The following is a 13,346-nucleotide window of genomic DNA, read 5'->3' on the forward strand; positions in this document are numbered from 1 at the left end:
GGATGGTGGGGATGAGTAGGAGTTAGCTAATAAGCAAGGAGGGCGGGGAGAAGGGTACCTGCATGGAGGTCCTGGAGAGAGAGAGAGAAGTTTGAAGGGCTGAAAGAAGTCGGAGTGAGGAGGGCATGATGGTAGTGGTGGATGCTTTCAGAACCTGTGCAGCGCTATGCAATGCCTGACAACAGAGGACCTTATATAACCCAATAAAGGTTTTTTTTTTTTTTTTTTGGCTTGGCTTGGCTTGGCTTGGCTTGGCTTGGCTTGGCTTGGCTTGTTTGTTTTCTGAGGGGGAGGTAATTAGGTTTCTTCATTGATTTCTGCTTGGAGGAGTTACTGGTGATTGAACCCCTGACCTCTTGGGTGCTGAGCGTGCACTCTACCACTTGAGCTATATACCCTTCCCCCAACCCAGTAAAGATCTGAGGATTTTTCCTGAGGGTTCTAGGGAGCTCTGAGTCATAGAGCTACTTCCTCAGAGGAGGTTTAAGGCAAGATGCTCTTAAGGTAATAGGATGTTTAATGCTGTGGTTGATTAAAACCAATTGGGAGGCTACTGCTAAAATACAGTCATAGAAATAGGAAAGTCTGCATTAAAGTTTTCGAGGAACAGGTGCATTTGCATTTGAAAGTAAAATCACCTCAACATGAAAACATATTTTTGTGAAGTGTCAGTGTCCAGCGGAGAGGGCAGTAGCGTCGACCCTGTGAGAAGCATTAAAGATGTAGGAGTCATCTGTATGGATATGACTGATGCAGTGGGGTGTCATGAAAGTTCTAGGAAATGAAATTTTTAAAAACACACTACTTTTAGTTAATGTTTATCGTGTTTGCAGTTCAGTACTTTGGAGGATGTGTTCTGGAGAGCTGCAACTATCTGGATTTAAATATAGTTTCTGCCACTTACTAGTCTGGGCTAGCGACCTGGGGCGACTTTTCTGTGCCTTCACTTCCTCATCTGTCAGTGGGGATAATAATAGGACCTATGCCACGGGACTATTAAATGAGTTAATATTTGCTTGCAAAGAACTTAGAACAATGCCTTGCACGGAGTAAGTACAGTTTGTGATTCATCATAAACACAAGAGATGAGAATTTCAAAACTGAAATTGGTCAGAATTAGATTTCTCTTGAAAGATGCATTGCATCGACTTTTCCGGCTGCTCCTCTCAGCATTCTAAGGACACTGCTTCAGTCTTGTACTTCGAACCTCTCATCAGGGTGTGTTTCGTGAACCTTCAGTGTCCCGGGTGACTTCTTGATCCCTGAATTGTGGGGCAGGTGAGAGGGAGAGGTTGATCGTCTAACTTGTGGCATAATCAAGATTTTCTTGTTTGATTAGACATTGCAAATGGTTTGTTAGTCATTGCTGATGCAAGAGGGTCCTTAGGCAAGAGCAGGAAGTTGGTGTTGAGTCACCTTCAGTATTATGACATGTGGAGTATTTTATTTGTTTTTAAAATACAGCAGGAAGTTAGTATTTGCTGTAGTAGATAAATTATCATTCAACCAGTAGTAGTCAGTTCTACATAAAAATTTATTTTCCCCAAGGATAAGTAATTCCAATTTATGAATTACTTTAATTATAGCCTACCACTGTCTCTTATTCAAATTCAAATTTCTCACCCTCTTTACATCTTATTAAAATGATGACCTCTTTCTCTTTACCTTGAAGGGCCTGTGGTTTGTTTTTTGTTTGTTTGTTTGTTTATTTTTGGTAATCTCCTTTTCTGCAGAAGACTTTTGCGTGGTGGTCAGGTGTGATAGCCCAGCCTTGGAAAACTCCCACATCTTTTCCTTGTCTGAGGGCCTACCTCTAATGTACATAAACGTGATCTGGGGTGAAAATGTTCATTGTTGCCTCTTCCGTGTTTAGAGGTTGTCCATGAGTTTGGAGAAATTGGTTGCCCTTTAGTATTGGTGGTCCCCTTTAGGTGTTACCCATTCATCCGTTTACTGGTTGAAATGCTAAAAGCTTTTCTGATTGAGTCTTGATCCTAAAAACAAAGTGAGCCCTCGTACCTCGTACCTTCCTTGCTTATTCTGCCCCCTTCATACTGGCCTCCTCACTGCTTCCCCCGACTAGAATGCTCATGCCCCAGATTATCACGTGCTTGACTTGCATTGCGTTCAAGTCTTAGCTTTAAGGTCACATCCTCAGTGTGGCCATTCTTGGTCCACATTTCGGAAAGACCAGATTTCCTTCTTTTGGGGTGGGGTTGGGACTTGGTTTTTATTTTTCAACTGTACTTCTCATTAATGAACATTGTATTATGCATATCTGTTTGTCTTCCTGGCTAGAACATAAATTCCATGAAACAGGGACTGTTCTGTTTATTGCTATATCTCAAGGGCCTGGAATGTGCCTGAATATAGTAGGGGCTCAGTAAACACTTACTGAATAAAATAGCTTGCTGTATCCCTGTGCCTTCAGTTCAAGTGATACCAAATAATGGAGAAATTGAACTTAGGTAGAAAGGATAAAATAGGATATTTTCTTTCATAAGTAAAAATAAAAGATTTTAATTGAATTTATTTTGATTATATTAATGCCAGTGTTTATTCCTGCCCTTTCTGAGTAGTAGCACTCTACAATAAAATAGAAAAATGCATAATATACACTCCTGCGTTCAGGAATTTCACAGTTTAGCCTGGAAGAAACCACATATAACCAAGTAATACTGTGTGACAAGTGTTATGGCATTAGGTATGAAGAAAATATTTTGTCAGCACAGAGATAGGGTTCTTCATTTGAAATGAGAAAGTGAAGAATTCTCAGCTGAAAATGGTTTGAAGGTAAGCTACCAGTAATACTTCCCATTGGGCGCAGCATCAGTTCACCTTGCCTCCAGGGTCCTGCTCTTCACTTCTGTCCAGCCACTGGAGCACACACACAAGAAGTGCATTTTGTTCGACTTCATACTAGTTGCTTGGGCTGTTTCAGTTTTTCAGGAAGGAGAAGCATCACCCTTGTTAGGACTCTGTGCCATCTTGGCGGGTGTCGAGCTGCTTGCCTCGTCTTGCTCTAGCAGACGTGGCTGTGTGCGGTTCTCAGACGTGTGGTGCTCAGTTCTGTGGTCTCTGAACTGCCCATAATACCTAACAGTGAATAACTGTAGCTTTATCTAAGTTAGATACATTCAAGAAGCAGTTCTATACAGCTGAAGAAGTCCAAGTAGTTAATGTTAGGTCAGTGGTTCTCAAAGCGTGTTCCTTAGACCGGCAGCGCCAACACCATCTGGGAGTGTTCAGGCCCAAACCCTGACCTACCGAATCAGAAATCCTAGGGAATGGGGCTCAGCCTGGGTTTTCACAAGCCCTCCAGGCTATTCTGATAAATACTAAAGCTTGAGAGCCACTGTTATAGATCATCTTAGGTAAATTAAAAATTGTACCTTGTATTTGCTTTATTTTATAGACTCCATATTGGAGAAGTTATAATGTTTATGACACACTGAAATCAGGATATAAATTGAACTCAGAGGCATTCTAAATTTGTATTGGTCTATCTCTGTAGTCTCCTCTTGCAGATGTAGTTTTGTGAGAAGCCCAGATTTCCCCTTGGACTTACGGACCTTACTTCATTCCAACTCCAGCCCAAACATACGCTTGAAATCAAACTGTGAGTGGCCTGTGCAACTCAGTGCTCAGAGAGCGTATGACTCTTGTTTTCTCTGCTCCTCATGGTTACCCCACAGATAGTTTACGATGACTCAGAAGCCTGCTTTATCAGGTTGCTGGATATTGTCTAAGGATCGTTTAACTAACAATTCTTTTTTATGTGTGAATAAAGCCCAGATCTGTTACTGTTTTTTAAGACTGAAGATTTGTTTCTTTTCAGTTTTCTTTTTCTGCTGCTAAGAATTGAATTGTGGGACAAAGCTGTTTAAAGGTATTGTTTTCCTCATCTACTCCTTTGCCTTTGATCGGTAGCTTTCTTTTTATGTAAAGAAAATATCCTAATTTAAACTATCTCCTTGCACACATTAAATTTTCACCCAGTATTAAATGAACGACTTAAATGAATATAAAAGCATTCTTTTCTGTTTAGCATATATATTTGGTATCAATTTTGAGTACTTATAAAATTAATTTTACAGTAATTATTCTATTTTGTATGTACATTATTAAGTTCTTTAACTAGAAATAATGATGAGAAAACAGGCAGCAATCACTACACTGTTTATTTGTACTGGGCTGGTCTCTCCTTTATATCTTAATGTCTAAAATAAGTTACAGGTTTGTTTTTGACTGTTTATGGTATACAAGAACAGTACTAGTGAAAAGTTTCCTGGATTTAATTTCTGAAGTCGACAGTTTTTAGTGAAATACTAAACACTTACTTATGTATGAAAAATACTTGATAAATATATGATTTATATATGATAAATACGTAATGATTTAAACTTGTGAATAAAGGGATAAAGTCACTCTTCCGTTTTGCAAATCTAATGTATAGAAACACCTGCATGCGTTTAGGGGAATGTATTTATATCTTTGGGAAGCAGCATATTGTGTGGTTTAAAAACAGAAGCTCTGAAGTCAGATTGCCTGGGTTCAAATCTTCACCTTGGGGAAGTTTACTGTCCACCTTGGGCAGGTGACGTGTCTGAGTGTCGCTGTGTTTCATCTGTATGGTGGGATCTGAACAGGGCATATGATAGTAGTAATAGAGCTAGTTAGTGAGGTGCTTCTGCCATCCCTGCCCCCAGGGGTTGTGCGTTGCAGTATTATTGATATCAGCAAAAGAAAAAAAATTTAGAAACAACTCTGACATTGTAACACTGGGAAAAGGGATAAATTAATTCTAATAAACCTGTACAGTAAGATCTGTGAAGCCATTTAAAAGAACAAGAGAGAGTTAACGTGTTTTGTCAAGAAAAGAGTTCCATAACATATTAAGTGAATAATGCAAGCCTGGTACATGACATCAGTGATTATGCATGTGTGTTACAGAATGTACACGAGAAAAAAAAACCCAGAACACATCACAAAACTGAAGTTGTTCAGTTTTTCCCTTGGGGATTAGGTTACAAGAAACTTTTGCTTTTCCATTATGTATTTCTATAATTTTAAACATTTTTTAACTTCAAATAAAGTATAAAAATGAATATATTTATGAACAAAAAGTTTAAGGAACAGAAGGCACTGGATTAATAACATGTTATTCACATATTCTGTTTATAAGCATATTAATTGAAAATAGTACGTACTACATGATTTTAAGCTCATTTATAGAAATTTCAAAGAATCAAAAGGCAGGCTATTCATTCTTCCAGTAAGTGTCTAGTGAGCAGTTACTCTGCTGCTAGCCTGTGAGTTAAAAGGTAAGTGGCTGGTTATTGTCTGGAGGACAGACATGTAAAGAAGTAAGTACAGTTCAGTCTGTTAAATGTTAATACAGAGTAGAAGAGGAAATTAATAGTTTTATGTGGGGTAATCAGGGAAGACTGAACTGAAGAGGTGACATCTGAGCTTTCTCTTGTAAGATGAATAAGAGTTTATAAGGGGTGGCGCAGAAGGATGTCTGTGGTAACAGGAATGGTACATGCAAGGAGACAGCATGATTTTGTGAAAACTTGGAGGGTGGAGTGAGGATTGGGTGTGTGAAGACTTACTGAGAAATAAGTCCAGCTGGCATTTTCCCTTTGTTGGTAGAGAGCAAGGGAAATGTTTTTAAAGGCAGAGTGACACATAAACGTTGAGTAGGTAGTATTTTAAGAACACCCTGGTGGCTGTTTGATAGTAGACACTGGAATGAGGAGAGGAGAGGAGAAGTCAGGCATCAAGGAAGAAAGCTCGATAGTGGTTAAGAAAAAGAGCTGGAAACTCTTGATGGTTGAATTCTTAAGACAGACTACAACAGATCAGCCAGAGTGAATGTAAGTGGAGCCTGCAGTGTGGAGTGAGGGGGAGCGGGAAGTGAAGGTTCGTTTGTCTCCAGGATACTGCTCTCGGTTCTGACTCAGACAGCCAGGGTAGACAGTGATCCTGTGTGCTTTTGTTTTTTGGGGGGGTTTTTTTGTTGTTTTTTTTTTTAAAGACAGGGAGTCCCTTTAATCAGGCAGGTTTGGACGCTATCATGAGGTCTGTTGGGGTCATTGGGTTGAGGCTCCCAGTGGCATCCGGTGACTTCTGTTGACTTGTTCATCATCATGATGTCTTAGGAGCTTAGAATTTTGGTCACTTGTTTTTCAGAAGCATTTTATCATTGAGCCGTCTTCACAGTCAAAAGTAGTAACAGACCCTTCCTTCGTACTCAGTTTTGGTGGTTTTATCTTCCCAGTGGGAAAATAGAGCCCAAAGTGGCAGTGAAGGCTGCAGAGAAAACTGGTTTGATTTATCTGTGTTAAACAAGTTTGCTTCTGATTTACCTGTTACTCAACATGGGATCCTTACAGCAGATTCCCAGCCCTGGACATGGCTGGCGTTGTGTACAGAATTCCACATCCAGGACTGGAGGAGGGAGGGCCTCGCCCCTGTGGCCTCGCTAAGAGTACAGAACACTCTAGTTTCACATGCCTGCGTCCCCTGACAGGGTTTTGGCCCCGTCAGAGCAGATCTTTGGTAGCAGTACAGCAGCAAATTGGCCTGTTCCTGACACGCATGAAAGAGGCCTAGAACTAGGGCGTTGGGTCCGCTGGGCCTGTGTGAGGGGTGTGTTTGACCAGAGGTACTTACCAGCACCGCTCTTGAGGCTGGCTTGGACTGCCAGTGCAGAAAGAAGGAACGCGTTCCATTTTCTGCACAGGAAGCGTACCTTGTCTCTGGTCTTGGATGCGGGAGATGAATACACAGAAGTGTAGTTATGAGGGAAATGGCTCAGGAGTCGGGCTGCTGGATTTGAGTGTCATTTTTGGCGCTAGCTTTGTGATGTTGAGACTGCACCACCGTGTGCCTCAGTTTCCTCATTAGAATGGAGATAGTAGTGCTGCTTGGGTGTCACTGGTTGCTGGAAGGGTTAGATGAGTTAATGTATGTAATGCGCTTCGCACAGTGACTGGTGCACCATAGGCAGTCGCTTCATGTTGGTCCGCAGATGGAAAGTTTTAGGCATTTACTTGGACTCTCCCGTTTACCTTTGCCTCTCCTGACTCCTGGTAGGAATAGGAAGTGGAAGGGGAATGGAGAAATAAGGAGATGAGGAGAAAATATGCTTGAACTTAGTCGTTTATTTTGGGCCTCTCTTCATTGCTGTTACCTCTCAAAGGCAGCTCTCTAGCTTCCATACCCTCATGAAGATGGAATAATCTTCTTATGCTTACTGTGTTCTGTAGTCCTAGCCCCAAGGATTGTTTCCTCACACTGTGGCTCTTTTTTTTTTTTTCCAAACTGAAGTATAGTCCATTACAACGTGTCCGTTTCTGGTGTACAGCACGGTGTCCCAATCATACATATGTACGTATGTATATTCGTTTTCATATTCTTTTTCATTAAAGGTAATATTACAAGATACTGAATACAATTCCCTGTGCTTATACAGAAGAAATTTGTCTGTGTGTGTGTGTGTTTAAACACTGTAGCTTTGAAGTTGTATCTTTTCTTTTTCTTCCTGAGAAATTTACCTTCCAGCAGTTGTGGTACTTACCCTGTCCCCTTCCCAAGTCTCTGACAAACTTAAACTTCCAGCCACAATCCCCACCTCCTAGGAACTTCTGGGCTGCTTAAAAATAAGCTTTTTTTTGGACTGTGTTTTCTCTGTGATAGTTTTCTTGGTATGAGCCAATCACATAAATAATGAAAATAAATGGAACTTGGCAGGCTTAGCGAAACTGTGCTTTATATTAAGCAGAATGTTGTGATACTGTGGGCGCTCTGAGAGCGCTTGCGTACAGCCCTTGTTGAAGACCCTCAGAGTCCCTAGGAAGGCACTGTCACAGAGCTGACTGGCCTGGGGGTGTCACCCGAGCCGCTGCATGTCATGTCTTGTGCTGACAGTAATAGTACTTATTTGGGTCATGACTTCCAGAGGATATTTTTGAAAATCTGTCCCTTTTTTCATCTGTGTCTTTGGGGATGCAGATTTTATTATTGGGTAGATTCTTTTTAGGGTAGAAGAATCAGGTTGTAGATTTACCTTACTTCTCTGAACACATGCCTAATTCTGTTTTAATGAGTTGGTTTATGTCAGGATGTGTTTTCCTTTTAAATTAGCACTCTTCCCACTTTTTTTTTTTAGGTACACCAAATAAAAACCAACCGTAATTTTTTTTTTTCTGTATTTATAGGTCCTCTTCCTGATGGATGGGAACAAGCAATGACTCAGGATGGAGAAATATACTATATAAACCATAAGAACAAGACCACCTCTTGGCTAGACCCCAGACTTGACCCTCGTTTTGGTAAAGGTTCATCTCAAAACCTTTTTAGATATTTTTGATCACTGTTTTCTGGTGTGCGAATTTGGGAAGGTACATTTAAATTAAATTGCATCGCTTTATAGTTTTAGAAAGTGACTACCCACCCAGCTTTGTCAGCACTATTTTTATACCTGTCACTTTAAACTTGAGAGATTCAGGTCTGAATCGGCTCTTTAGCTTGGACTTCTGCATCGGGTTGGAGGAATGCTGTGATGGCTTACTAACCGGACTTGCTATTCCTTTCACATTTGGGGAAACATGGTGATCTTGTTGGAAATGGTCTTTCTAGCTGCAGTAGTAATCAGGCTGTCATGCTTCATCTAAAACCTGGCTGTCGGCTTTCGTCAGTGACCTGGTATCTGCATGTGCCTGACTTCAGAGAGAATGAGTGCCATCCTGTGCCTGGGTGTTGCAATGTTTTCTGTCCTAAATTTGGGATGGGGGGACCTGGTCACTCAAGAGATAGACCAACGAAAGTACTTTTTCCCTGATCTTCACTTCTGGCCCTCTTTTTTATTTTATTTTTTTTAAGTAAACTTTTTTTCTCTTTATTTTTCATTTAGGAAACAAAAAACAAAGCCATATTTCCCTCCAAATCAAATGACAGAAATTACCATGAGCACAAAGGAGCACTCCCCTCCCCAGTGCGCACATTTTGATGATAGTATACAAGCTCATTAGGGCCTTTTTATCCATATTTTTTTTCGCTGTTTTCCGTTTCTTCAGTTGGGTTTCTGAGATATTTTTCCAAAGCCATGGAAAAATGAATCTAAAAAGGAGCAGACCATTGTGGTTTTAAAGCTTTCGTCTTGGACTGGATGCAGCTAAATGAAAACAATGTGCAGATCGCTGAGTAGGTCAGGCCGAGGAGACAGGGAACCTTTGAAGCTTTACAGGGGTTGACCTAACAACAACTCTGGGGCCCTTACGGGAAAGGGGAATTAACTCCGTGAATGCCATCAAAACACAATCCTGGGGGAAAAAAGGAAAAGAAAAAACTCTGCCCGGAGCTGGTTGGGTAGAATAACTTCCCTGTCAGGCCCATTCTGAGCAGATCTCCTGTGTCTGTATGTATTTATACCTTTTTAAAACCCCAACATTCGGATTTGCCCCAAACTGACTGACTGGTCAGCTTCATGAACTGATTGAACGCCTATTCAAGTCAAGTCAGAGGTGGATTCAGGGCACAGACTGTCATTTTGACAGATACCCGGTTTGGTTTAAATGCTAGCCTTTGAGCTTCAAGACCTTTTTGGGTGCATTTAATAATTTGCAACTTCAGATTCTATTTGATATTTGAATAAGCCCTTGAGGTTGAAACAGGAAACCAAGTAAGGTAGAGAATTTAATAAATGCTGCCATTTGTATGGACTAGAACAGTAACAGCCATGTTTCCTTAAATCATCTTTGATGAAATGAATTCAGCTTGTCTATGTTTTGGAAATTTTCTTAAATGGTACTGTGGGTTTTTCCCCCCTCTACTTAAGGTTATGAAAAATGACGATTAACTCTTAGCTAACTGTAAAAATCGGGAATTGGAACAAAGCTTTTTTTAAAAAAAAGAAAAAATATTTTTAATTAATAAAAAGTGAAATAAAGCAACTTGGCAGTGAGCTTAAGTAGATCCATGAATTACACACACAACTTGGTCTTTTGTTTTAAATGGGAGAAAGTATCAAAAAAGAAGAATTTTCCTTCCTATCTTGAACACGTATGTACACACGAGCACACAATTAGGTATGCCAAAAAAAAGGTTTCATAAAACACTCTTACTGCTTTTAGCTTCCCTTTTTGGGCCCACTGTGTATGTGTATTCCAGACAGGCTTGACAACATGCCAAAGCTTTTTATTTTGTGGCCCGACTTTTAATCTGTTCCAGACCTTTTCAGTCAGAGAGCTCAAGTGTAACTGAAGGGGAGCAGGAAAGGGAAAAAAAAGCTTGGGTTCCTCTGATGCAGAGTGACAGCAAATAGAGACGGGCTGTTAGCTGCTGAACTAGACGGAATTTTCCTTGAAATCTCAAGTTCTATGGTGTATTGCATTTTATCTGCCAAAAAAATATAAACTATCCCCTTTCTGACCCTTTGAGCCATGCAAACACCAACAAATGAGAGGTTATTGCTTTCATGGTTGTGCAGTTTGCTTTCCTATATTCCCCAAATCTAAATTAAGGTATTTACCTATTCTTACGTAAGTCAAATTGAACTATGTTTTTGACATTTTAGAGTGGAAGATACATCTCACCTCTGTCTAAGCTTACCTTTATCACTCGCCTTCTTCCAACACTAGCCTCTTTTATATTTCTGTTCTTTATCAGAGGCTTTAGAGTAATTATATTTAGAATACTTTATCAGTCCTTCACATCCCACCTGGAGTTATACATTGTTCATACAAATTCAAGAAATTAAATAGTAATTTGTTGTGCATTGATTCTTTTTAATCTGATTTTCTTGTTCTTTAACACTTAAAAACTATATGCCTTTAAAAATGTTTTTAATTGAAATATAGTTGATATACCAGTATTAGTTTCTGGTGTACAACATAGTGATTCAGTGTTTTTATAGGTTATACTCCATTTAAAGTTATTACAAAGTAATGACTACAGTTCCCTGCGCTGTACAATATATCCTTACTGCTCATTTATTTTATACACAGTAGTTTGTATCTCTTAATTCTATAGTCCTATCTTGCCCCTCCCTAATAACTATATATCTTTGACATTTATATTTTAGAGCATTGATTAGTAATTTGTAACAAACCATGAAGTGACATCCAGTGGCAATAAGAATTAGCTGATATTTAATGGCTTTGAAAAAAGAAGAGCTTTTGTTTGTTTTTAAGGAATCATATTATGAATATTTTTACCCTGTGTTAAAGAAGTTGATGCTTGAGTATTATGCAGGTCATTAAATTTTTCCTTGTATGTTGTAGAATTTTTGTTTTACATAATATAGTCAGATGAACATTTTCCAATAAAAGCCCTAATGAAAACACACACTTGCTATTAAGTTCCAAAGACAAAAGTTGTTCAGCACATCTTTCTTAGCAAAGTGAAATATTTTGAGTCAATGATTAGAGGTTTGTTAAATTTTTTAACTGTTTAGACATTCATTAGCCTTTTCCCTTAAAGGTCCAATATTCTGATAGCTGTTATATTTTGCTTTTGATGAAAAGGCACCCAACACCAACTAAATACCTAAGTCTGTTCTGTTAGAGGCAGGAAAAACCACTAACGGCTGTGGAAACTAGATCTGTAATTCTAGTTAGTGGAGTCTTGGGCAGACAGAATACCACCATCTAGTCACTTGAATTTTGTTGGAGCAGGTCGCTTGATGTCCATGCATTAAAAACAAGAGGCTGTTTGTTCTTTGTTTTCCTTACCCTCTTTTGAATCTTCTCTGGTGATCTTAAAATGTCACTGGTTGTGAACTACATTATTAACTACTTAGGGTGGGGAGGAAAAGATGTTTCAGTGTGTCTGAGGTAAAAAGAGCCGTTGCTAACTAAAAATTCCTAGCAGATAAACCTCATGAAATTTGGCCCTGAAAAGGAATTTGTAATTCCTCTAATCAGCATTTCTCAAAGGAGGAGGAAGGACGTGCTTGGGCACTGAAGACTATTCAGCACCCCTGGCTCTTGTCTCCTAAATGCCATGGTGCTATCCAGTCCTTGTGACTCCCCAAACCACCAGCATATGTTTTAAAAAATGCTGAGAGAGGTAAGGAATAGTGCTCCAAGTTTGAGTTCCTCTGGGATCTAGGGAAATTATGATTTACCCAAGATTGTAGATTAAGTGACAGAACTAGAATATGAACTTGATCTTTCGACACCTAGAATTTTAAAGAAATATAGATTACATGCAGTTAATTTTCAGAAATACACCTAATTCATCAATACTAACACATGGAAATTCGGAGGGAAGATGACAGTGGTTAATCCCCCATTTACTTACATGCTGTATTGTAACTCATCTTAAGGAAATTACCCAAAGGTAGTGAGTATCCAGTTACAGGAGAGAAACGTAGTATCTCTGGAGCAGACAGTGAAGCCACCCAGATGGAGTATCACGCCTCAGATCTACCTTATCCTTAAGAGATTGCCTTCCAACCTCAGCTTTGACCTTGACTAGTTTAACGTGTTACAAGGCAGTCTGTCCTATGTAAAGAAGGTTCTAATAACCAGAAATTGTGACCCTTTATTATCCAGAAATTTACTTCCCTTCAAACTTGTGAACACCGTTCTAATCCCAGAGTGTTCTCTTTCAGCTGTGATTTCTCCAGTTTTTTTCATGCATTTCGAGTTCTGGATTTTTTTTCCCCATCTCTGGAAACCTTTCATTTTACTAGTACCTCTTTAAATGTGATACTCAGCATGGTTTTTAAATACACCTTATCCAGTGAGGAAAATAGTTACAACATTGTTCTGACCTGGCATTTTATATGCCCTCCAAAAGTCCATTTTTTGGATGTACAGTAGAAGTTAGCTGGCATCCTCTTGTCTACGTAGTAGTTACGTAATAATACTGAGCTGAAGCGAATTAAATTGTGATGCAGATTTACCAACTCAGTTGGGAATCCAGAGCCCCAAGTTCTTCTGGTATCACAGTGTAACCAGCTTGTTCAGAAAGGTACCTGACTTCTTTTGACTTAATTGAACTCATCTGGAAACTGTGACTAGATTATGCTGGAGGCTTTTTAAGACTATTTCCAGTCCTTTATTAATTTAATACAATATGCTAGGTTATGAATTCTTCAGTGACTGCTTTGGACCCGTGCTTAAGGTTACTTCTAAACAGCTTTATGGATTTGAGTGCGCTGAAGTTTCAGTGGTACTTTTGAACTATTTATTGCACCATTAAAGTTTAGCTTTGGTCCTCTGGACACAGCTGGGAATTACCTTTGAAGAGGAGATAGGGAAATCTTTCAACCTTTAATCTAAAGATAAGCCTTATCACATGGTAAGTGTGCTCAGGCAGACAGAGCTGATGGG

General features: G+C 39.5%; 1 protein-coding gene across 8 annotated transcripts in view; it reads left to right on the forward strand.

Moving 5' to 3' along the window:
• The window catches only part of YAP1 (Yes1 associated transcriptional regulator), a 108,532-nt gene that overhangs the window by 63,608 nt on the left and 31,578 nt on the right, over positions 1-13,346 (forward strand). For 4 of the 8 annotated variants that reach the window (XM_074372941.1, XM_074372945.1, XM_074372943.1 and 1 more), the window contains exon 4: positions 8,226-8,345. In XM_074372941.1, the coding sequence (XP_074229042.1) occupies positions 8,226-8,345 (120 nt within the window). The remainder of the gene's footprint in view (positions 1-8,225; positions 8,346-13,346) is intronic. The other 4 variants (XM_074372942.1, XM_074372946.1, XM_074372944.1 and 1 more) reach the window with 1 other exon arrangement.

The sequence above is a fragment of the Camelus bactrianus genome, chromosome 10, assembly GCF_048773025.1.
Source record: "Camelus bactrianus isolate YW-2024 breed Bactrian camel chromosome 10, ASM4877302v1, whole genome shotgun sequence".
In the NCBI taxonomy this organism is placed as follows: Eukaryota; Metazoa; Chordata; class Mammalia; order Artiodactyla; family Camelidae; genus Camelus; species Camelus bactrianus.